A 10,048-nucleotide genomic window follows, 5' to 3' on the forward strand; every position below is an offset into this window, starting at 1 on the left:
CCTGCCATGTCACAATGGATACTTGCTTCCATGAGATTCCATTGTGCCACAGTACTCTCCCAGATCTCACGAGGCCTTGTTCTGCCACCGTGGAGTTTTGTTTCTACTAGGCCTGGCAATATTTCCATGGCCCTTGTGTTCCATGTGGCCCCTCTCTATCAGAATTGACCCTTGGTTCCGTTGCATCACAACGCTCCCTAGGTTTCCATGACCTGCCCTGTGTCTCAATGGACGCTTGATTCCACAAGAGCTGGCAGTGTCCCAATGGCACCTGTCTTCTATTCAGTCCCACTTTGTCAAAATAAAGCCTTGGTTCCATGAGATTCCACTATGTTACACTGTTCTCCTTATTTTCCTGAGCATCTGATGTGTTCACAATTGACCCTTGTTTCCTTGAGATTTGATTGCATCACAGTGGTCTCCTTGGTTTCATAAAGCCCACATTTGTCACAACAGTTCCAGGATATTCAGTTGCAACACAATGGTCTCCACCACTCTATCAGGCTGCACTGTGAAACTGTGGACACTTGGTTCCATGAGATTCCATTGGGTAACCATGTTCTTCTTTGCTGCATTAGGCCTGGCTCTGTCACAATGGATGCTTGCTTGCATGAGCCTTGGAAATGTCCCCTTGGCACCTGGGTTCCATTAAGTCCTGCTCTCTTGAAAATCTACCAATTCTTCCAGGACATTCCATTGCCTCACAATGGTCTCCATGGTTCCCTGATGCCCTGCTGTCTCACAATGCAGACTTGGTTTCTTGAGATTCCCTTGTGTCACAGTGGTCTCCTGTGTTCCATTCGGCCCAGTTGTGTCACAATGGACACTTGGTTCCATGAGCAGTGGCAGTGTCCCAGTGGCACCTGTGTTCCATGACACCCTGCTGTGTTACACCTGACAGTTTGTTCCATGAGACTCCATGGAGTCCCCAGGGTCACTTGGGTTCCATGAGGCCTCTCTATTTTGACAATTGACACTTGCCTCCATCAGATTCCATTGTCCCACAATGTTGTCCTGGGTTCCAAGAGGCCCCATTTTTTGTGACTTTATCTGTCACAACAGAGCCTTGGTTCCATGAGGATCATTGGTGTCACCATGGTCTCCTTGGTTCCAGGAGCCATCACAATGTCACAACAGGCCCTTGGTTCCATGAGGTTCCTGCAGCAGGACTTCCCCTATGGCCCAGCAGAGCTCATCTGTTCTGTCCATCAGCTGGGCCATCACTCAGGGCATCTTCTCCCTCTCAGGAATTGCTGAGATAACCCAGGCTGGACATCTGTCCTGTCCTGAGTTCTCTCTGGTGCCAGGGAGGTGGAATTCCCAGCTGGCCATGAACATCTGGCCTTGAGAGCAGCCTGAAGGGAGATGAGCCTTGAATTTCTGAGTGACACACACTTCACTTTACAAACTATAAAAGCCACACAGAATTTTCAAGCAGAAATCTTCTGCACAGTCCCTGTAAATGGGTAGGGCTTCTCCCCCAAGTCTGGATGCATCTTTGTGGTTCCTTTTGTGGAAGCTGAGTGAAAGGGCTCCATGTGTACTCCCTCATCAATTTGGTGGTAAGTTACATTGACTCCTGATCTCTGCTATTTCTTCACTAGCTGCAATATAGGAAATTTCATTGTGCATGGTGTTTGTATCTCCCTGTAGTTCTTTTGTTTCTCCTGTGCAGTAAGTAGTCCGTTTAAAGTCTCTGGATAAATTTTGAGTCCATCCAGTAAATAATTTATTTTATATTAAATCTAATCAGGCATTCTACAGAACTTGAGAGCAAGAGCAATTTGGAATTCAGGTCACCGGAAAGAGAGCTACTGCCAGAAATGTGAGCATAAGGCAGGACTTGTCTAAGCTTTCACTCCAGTCAAAAAATATTTCAATTAAAAACAAAAAGAGAGGAGCACTTCTTTCCTATTTATTTTTTTGTGTTTATAGATTGGTATCAGCAATCTCCAGTTGACATTGATCCCAAGCACCTCCTAATACAGACTGAATAGATATGAAAATCAAGACCCTTTATGGGTGACAATCAGTCAGACTCTGTCCCTACCCCCACACCACCATTTTCCCCATCCAACCCCTGGCACTCAGAGCAGCCTTGTGCAAATCTGAGCTCCCTCCCCTCCAGGCTGTGCCTGCAGCTTTCAGCTCCTTGGCACCAACTCCCACCTGCTTTCCTTGGAGAAGGAGCTGCCCGAGACACAGAGGGATGTTCATTTATTGTCAGCAAACCAAAAGCAGGCACAGCTCCATAAAAAACAGAATTCCAGCCTAAGGAGTGCTGGGCAATGGAGCCACATCCAGGGGTGTCCCCAGGGCTCAGGATTGGGGCCAGGGCAGTGAAATCTCTTTCTTGCTGGTCTGGACGAGGGCATGGAAGGCACCCTGAGTCAGTGTCCAGGTGAGGCCAAGCTGGGTGGGAGTGTGGCTGTGCTGCAGGGCAGGAAGCTCTGCAGAGGGATCTGGACAGGCTGGAGCCATGGGCCCAGGACAATTGGATGAGGTTCACCAAGGCCAAGGGCTGGCTCCTGCCCTGGGCTCACAACCACCCCAAATCCCTGCCTGTGCCCTGCCCCTGATCCCCACAGCCTGTCCTGTTTCCTTCATCCCTGCATTGCCAGGGACTTTCTGGGACAAGGCAGCTCTGCTGTGGGGATGGAGGGAGGTGCAAGTGCCAGCACTGCAGTGGGAACCACAACTCATCAGGTTTGTGTCCTTTGGGGGTCAGCAACTGGTGAGACTCAGAGGCACAGGAAGGTTTCTCTTCTCTGTCAACAAACAAAAGTTGAACAGGATACAATTTAATAACCATCACAGCTCTTCCTTCAGCTCTGTGCAATGTCCCAGCAGTGTCTGATGAGTCTATCACCCACAAGGGATTTGTGTATAAAATCAATTTTAGACAAAGATGATTCTGTGACAGATATAAACGCTGGACAAGTGTTGTATCAGGATATTCTTCTTGAAGTGGGGGTTAAACTTTTCCAACAATGTCCTGTTTTCAAAGCTGTCACTGGTAGATGGAAGAGTCAGGCTAATTTTGATGTTGAGGAAATGCTGAAATCAACCTGACTCATTTTAACTCCTCCTGTCCTGGCTGATCTTGTTTCTTGCCCCTTCCACCCATTGTCTTTTGTCCCCCCCAGCCCCCCCAGTGCAGAGCCTGGCTCTGTGTTCTCCATCAGCTCCTGGCTGGCACTGCCAGGCTGGCATGAGGAGCCCCTCAGCCTTCCCTGCTCCAGGCTGGACAAGCCCAGCTCCCTCAGCCTCTCCTCACAGCCAAAGGGCTCCAGCCCCACCTTGGAGGCCCTTCCCTCACCCTGCTCCAGCTGCCAGACATCTTTCCTGCCCTGGGCAACCCAAACCAGGCCCCAGTGACCTGGATAATCCACTGCCTTGATGTCCTGGTCACACAGCCCTGGCCCCTTGTCCCCGTGTCAGGCTCTGGGGTTGATTTGTGGAACATCCTTGGGGGATGCTGTGGCTCCAGGTGGACCAGGGGGATCCCGGGGGACAGGGGACCCTGCTGGGCATGAACAGCATTGGACTTGTCTGGGGAAACTGTGAGGGGGGGCTGGGGCAGAGTGACCAACCCAGTGACCCCACACAGCCCTGCTGGGATGTCACACAACCCCTCCTGTGATGTCACAGCCTGCTCTGTGATGTCACAGGGACAGCCTGTGATGCTCAATGACCTCGCATACCTCACTCTGTGATGTCATAGCCCACTCGGTGATGTCATAGCCCACTCTGTGACCTCATGTTACCAGATGATAAATTGCCCATCCCAGCTGAGCTAAAACAATTCCTGTTCTCCAAAACCACTGGCCTCTGCAAACTGCACAATGCTCATTGTGTGAGAAAGAGAACTGGAAGTTCCCCAGCCTCAGTGTCCTGCCAGCTCAGCCAGGCCAACTGGAACATTGGGGTCCACGACCACCAGGGACCACCAGAGAGATGCCCCAGGACAGAAGAACCCATGGGTAAAGGGGAGGGAAAATATGTTCATGATTTTGGGGAAATGATTATCGTATGTGTGTTTAGTCCAGGACAGTCAATGAATAAGTTTGCAAAGTACAGAATATAAACAGAAACTTTCCTGTACTTGGCTTTGGGACGAGCTGTCCCCTGTGTATCCAGCCAAATAAAGAATGGTGCTTTTTAATGCTATATTGGTGATTGGGAGTATTTTATTTTACTGAATTTTTGGTAACACTCAATCTGCCCAGGAAAGCTCTGTCTCCAGCTGTTCACAAACAGAGAAGGGCTGGTGGGAGATGTGGTGGTCAGAGGCTGTTTGGGGTACAGTGACCATGAAATTACTGAGTTCTTAAATATTCTGTGAAAGAAGGAGGGGCATCAACACAATTTCTACACTGGCCTTACAGAGAGCAGAATTCAGCCTATCCAGGATACAGATTTGGGGATAACTGACTTTTTCAAGGGAAACAGTCCTTAAAAGCAAAGCATTCCAAGAAGGATGGAAACACTGCAAGAAAGAAATCATGAATGAGAAGGAGGAGCATGTCCCAGTGTGCCAGAAGTGAGCTAGTGAGGAAAATGAGTCTCCTAGCTGGGTATGGAGCTTTTTCCAGGCACTCAGGGAGAAAAGAGAGTGCATCACCTTTGGACAGAGGTGCAGGCAACTCAGGAAGTGTTTAAGGATGTTGTTAGGTCATGCAGAAAGAAAATGAGAGAAGTGAAAACTCAATTAGGACTTAACCTGGACACTTTTGTGAAAAATAATAGAAAATATTTCTATAAATAAGTTATTAGCAAACCATGGGACAAGGAGAATCTCAGCTCTTTATTGGATGCTGTGGGGAATAGAGAAACTGAAGATGAGAAAAAGGCTGAGACACTTAACCCATTCTTTGCCACAGTTTCGAAAAATAAGCCAGGATGTCCTGAGGACAAGTGTTCTCCTGAGCTGGGAGATGGGGACAGGGAGCAGAACAGACCCCCTGTAATCCAGGAGGAAGCAGCTGGGGACCTGCTGAGCCACTCAGATGTTCACTGGTGTCTCTGGGAACAGATGGGATCCATCCTAGGGGGATGAGGGAGCTGCTGGATGAGCTCCCCAAGCTGCTCTCCATCATTTCTCATCAGTGCTGGCTCAGCAGGGAAGTGCCAGAGGACTGGAGGTGCCAATGTGAGCCCATCCCCAAGAAGGGCTGGAAGGAGGATGTGGGGAAGTGCAGGCCTGTCAGCCTGACCTGGGTGCCTGGTGAGGTGATGGAACAGATCACCTTGAGTGCCATCACAGGGCACCTACAGGATGGCTGAGGGATCAGAGGCAGCCAGCGTGGATTTCAATATCTGCATTGATGATCTGGATGAGGGCATTGAGTGCAGCATCAGCAAATGTGCAGAAGACACCAAGCTGGGTGTGAGTGTGGATGTGCTGGAGGGTATGAGGGCTCTGTGCACAGGCCTGGACAGGCTGGATCCAGGACCCAAATCCAACAAGGTGAGGTTTAACAAGACCAAGTGCTGTGTCCTGCACTTTGGCCACAACAACCCCTGCAGTGTTACAGGCTGGGGACAGAGAGGCTGGACAGCAGCCAGGCAGAAAGGGACCTGGGGGCACTGATGGACAGCAGGCTGGACATGAGTCAGCAGTGTGCCCAGGTGGCCAAGAAGGCCAATGGCTCCTGGCCTGGATCAGGAATCGTGTGACCTTCAGGAGCAGAGCTGCTGTGCCAGCACTGACCTGCCATCAGCTCTGCACACTGACATTGCTGCTGCAGCTCCAGAAAAAGGTAAAAGAAAAGGGTCATCTCCAATGAAATGTTTGTTGGGAGATCTTTTGTTCATTAAAGCCACTGAGAACAGAAATCCCCTTTAAAACAGTACAGGAGGATAATAGAGGTGGAGAGAACCAAAATGAGAAATAGCACATTTGGAGAACAGCACATCGTTGTGGACAATATTAAAAAACTAAAACAGTGAAAAAAAGAAAAAGCTACAACCAAACCAAAAAGAACAGTCAAAAATTATTTTTATTACAAGAGATTTCCAGAAATTTGCCTGTAATTTAACGTTTCTGAAATCTACCAGTCATCAGTCTCCGCACTGCAGCCTTGAGGTCCTGGTTCCTCAGACTGTAGATGAGGGGATTCAGGGTTGGAGGCACCACCGAGTACAGAACTGACATCACGAGATCCAGGGATGGGGAGGAGATGGAGGGAGGCTTCAGGTTGGCAAATGAGGCAGTGCAAAGAAACAGAGACAACACAGCCAGGTGAGGGAGGCAGGTGGAAAAGGCTTTGTGCCGTCCCTGCTCAGAGGGGATCCTCAGCACAGCCCTGAAGATCTGCACATAGGAGAAAACAATGAACACAAAACAGCCAAAACCTAAACAGACACTAACAGCAATTATCCCAAGTTCCCTGAGATAGGATTTTGAGCAGGAGAGCTTGAGGATGTGTGGGATTTCACAGAAGAACTGGCCCAGAGCATTGCCATGGCACAGGGGCAGGGAAAATGTATTGGCCGTGTGCATGAGAGCATTGAGAAAGGCACTGGCCCAGGCAGCTGCTGCCATGTGGGCACAAGCTCTGCTGCCCAGGAGGGTCCCGTAGTGCAGGGGTTTGCAGATGGACACGTAGCGGTCGTAGCACATGATGGTCAGGAGGAAATACTCTGCTGAGATGAAGAGCACAAAGAAAAAGAGCTGAGCAGCACATCCAGCATAGGAGATGGTTGTGGTGTTCCAGAGGGAATTGTGCATGGCTTTGGGGACAGTGGTGCAGATGGAGCCCATGTCAGTGAGGGCCAGGTTGAGCAGGAAGAAGAACATGGGGGTGTGCAGGTGGTGGCCACAGGCTACGGCGCTGATGATGAGGCCGTTGGCCAGGAGGGCAGCCAGGGAGATGGCCAGGAAGAGGCAGAAGTGCAGGAGCTGCAGCTGCCGCGTGTCTGCCAATGGCAGCAGGAGGAAGTGGCTGATGGAGCTGCTGTTGGACATTTGCTGTGTCTTGGCATGGGGATCTGTAAAAAAAGTAATCATGGAATAGTTCAGTTTGGAGAAGATTTTAAATACCCCAGCCCAGCTTGGTGTCACTTTCCCCCCACTGCCTGCCCAGGGCTCTGCTGCCTGGAGCTGTCCCTGCCAGCAGCTGCTTCCCTGTGCCCAGGGCTGGGCCCTGCCAGTGCTGCCAGAGCCCAGCCCAGCCCTGGGGGCTCAGCTCTGCCCTGCACACCCCTCCCAGCCCAGGGCACTGCCGAGAGCCAGCTCTGCTTCTGCAGGCTCTGATGGCAATGTCATAGCTATCCTGAGGAGGCTGGAAAAGTGACACTGATGCTGCCTGTGAGGGACCCTGGGCTAATTTCTGTCAGTGCCTGCTTTATTAAAATCCAAGGAAAAAATATTATATTTTTTCCAAACTGAACATAGAGATTTATATCTATATGCAATTTCCCTTCTACGCAACGCAGAGCAGTAGATTATAAAATTAGGATTTTCTTTTTATGCAGCCCCTGCCTCACTGTGCTCCCTGTGTAATCTAGCTAGAAATATTCTGGAGTTAAATGTTATGCTGGGAGCAGTTCTGAACTATGCAGCATCCTCACCACGTAAGGAGAACACTTCCAAGCCTCACCAGCTGTCTCCTTCCACCCAGACCTTGTCCCCAGTGCTGGGAGCAGCTCCCAGGGCTGGCTGAGAGCTGTCCCTGGCAGGCAGCAGAGTCCCTGCCCCAGCACAGCGCCCTGGGCTGCAGGACCCTGCTCTGCACCACAGCCCTGGGCACCCCTGGCTGCTCTACACAAGAGATCATCAGAGAATGTACTCACACAGTCTGCAGGCATTGGGATGTTGCAGCTTTAGGAGATCACTGCAGGAGCTGCAGCTGCATTGTCCTGCAGCCAGAGGCTTCCTGTGTCAAGGGCTGGGAGTGATTCTGCCCCAGGCACTTCTGAGCATCTTCCCAGCCCTGACTGATTGAAGCTCTCTGTGCTTCTGTGCTGTGCCTGGGGTGGCTGCAGGCAGTGCCCCAGCCCTGCTGAGCTCTGCACAGGAGCTACTCATGAAGAGAAATGTGTTTTTGAAGCTCTTCTTGGTTGCCAGGATCACATTCTGAGCCCGGAGCCCAGCCCAGCTCAGCAGCACAGACACTGCACAAGGATTTTAATGACCCTCTTGGGGACTGGGGCTGAGTCTCTGAGCATCAGTCCCTGAGTGGGAGCTGAAGAAATCACTCAAGAACTCCAAGTCACAATCAAACTCCAAAGTTTCCTAAAGTTTTAATGGTTCCCTCTGAGGGACACAACTGAGAAAGTGTCCCCAGGTTCCAGTTAGAGCAGGAAATTGGAGGCAGTGATGACAAGTGAAGACAAAGAGAAGCCAAGTCTTGTTGCCCTGGGGCACAGCAGGGTCTGTGCCACCAAGGGCTGGGAGGAGACACCTTGTCCTGAGCCACTGGGACCTCCTGGCACAGCCCCAGCAAGGCTGGCCAATGTCACCCCTTGTCCTGCCCTCAGCATCCCCCCACATCCCAGTGGCCTCAGGGATGTGCTGGGACGAGTCCCTGGGGAGCCTTGGTCAGGAATGGCCCTGGGGGCTCCTTCATGCTCCCAGGGACTGCAGGTTTTTCAGAGGACTTTGGGTTTTGCTTTTTCCTTGCAGTCTGTGAGAGCTTTGTGCAATCATGGCTTCCAATTATCTGCTTTAATTAGTCTCTTGAGAGCCTTTGTCAGTAACAACACTCTGTGGGGCTGATTAATGCTTCAAGATACTTCAGTCTTTTTAAGGTACTTGGAGGTTCCCTTTTGACACCAACTCTTCTAGTAGTCTATGCAATCATGGCCCCAATTATCTACTTTAATTAGTCCCTTGAGAGCTTTATATTGACATTCAGTGGGTCTCATTAATACATTGAGATACTCAAGGTTTTAAAGGTAGTTTGGATTTTCCTTTCCTCTCTGACTCTCTGAGAGCGTTTTGGGCGATCCTGGCATCCAGATCTTTCCTCCAAGGAGTCCATGAGGAGCCTGTGTTGGGTATGGACTTCAGTGAGACCCATTAATGATTTGAGACACTTTGGGTTGGACTCCTGGAAAGGTTTGTGCAATCTCCTCTCAGGCCCTGAGGTTGAAGGGCTCAGCACCAAATGCACCACGGGGCTCACTGGGATCAAACAAATCCTGCCAAACCATGGCTCTGCCTTGATTTCCCTCTGGTGAAGTTCATTCATTAGGAAGATTTTCAAATCCAGTTATGGAGAAATATTTCCAAGAGATTCTAAGAAATACACATTCCTACTTTGAAGAGTGTATTTCATTGCTATTCTCCTTAGAGCAGAGGTGATTCCAGCATTCTGTGATTGATATTGATGCAGGGTCTCTCCTCAGGTCTGGCCTGCTCACAGAAGCTGTGCCTTGAGGTCTGAGCCAGTGTGGACAACCTTGCTCCACATTCCCCAACTCCCTCCTGTCTGTACTCACTCAACTGGGACCTGCTTTACTTGGAGAACTGGCTGCACACAGGCCAAAAGGAGTGTTCCCCCCCCCCCTTTTTTTTTTTTTCTGTTTTGAAGCAATCTACAACTCCTTAATATCCCCATTGAAAACAGACACCTTCTATTAGTGTGTGCTAAAGCCAAGGTGCCACCAAGCAGTTTCCCCTTCCCCAAGGCAGAACCCTGCAAGAAATGTTTGAGTCCTTTGGACTCCTTGGTTCCCTGAGGCCTTGCAGTGTCACAAAGGCCCCTTGGTTCTGTTCTGTCACAATGGAGATTTTGGGTCCATGGTGTCCCATAATGTCACAATGCTCTTTTTGGTTCCATGAGGCCATGTTCTATCACAATGGATTTTTGGCTCCTCGAGGTTCCATACTCTCAACAATGGTCTCTGTAGTTCCAGAGTGTCACAATGGACTCTTGGTTCCAGGTGGCCCCACAGTGTCACCGTGGTCTCCTTGGTTCCACAAGGCCATGCAGTGTCACAATGGCTCACAGGTCCCATGAGGCCCCACAATGTCACAGTGGCCCCTTGGTCCCATGAGTTTCCCCAGTGTCACAATGGTTCCTTGGCTCCACGTGGCCCA

At 50.3% G+C, this 10,048-nt stretch overlaps 1 protein-coding gene across 1 annotated transcript; it reads right to left on the reverse strand.

The window, feature by feature from the left end:
- Positions 1-6,036: 6,036 nt before the first annotated feature.
- LOC148218551 (olfactory receptor 14J1-like) lies at positions 6,037-6,970 on the reverse strand. The gene has a single exon (XM_088157811.1). It carries the CDS (start codon positions 6,968-6,970, stop codon positions 6,038-6,040), a length of 933 nt encoding a protein of 310 aa, XP_088013937.1. The 3' UTR covers position 6,037.
- Between the last annotated feature and the right edge of the window lie 3,078 nt (positions 6,971-10,048).

Source organism: Sturnus vulgaris, unplaced genomic scaffold, assembly GCF_052056855.1.
Source record: "Sturnus vulgaris isolate bStuVul1 unplaced genomic scaffold, bStuVul1.hap1 Scaffold_180, whole genome shotgun sequence".
NCBI classification, from domain to species: domain Eukaryota; kingdom Metazoa; phylum Chordata; class Aves; order Passeriformes; family Sturnidae; genus Sturnus; species Sturnus vulgaris.

Coding starts and splice junctions, on each gene's coding strand:
- LOC148218551 (XM_088157811.1), bottom strand. CDS start 6,970: ATGTCCAACAGCAGCTCCATCAGCCACTTCCTCCTGCTGCCATTGGCA.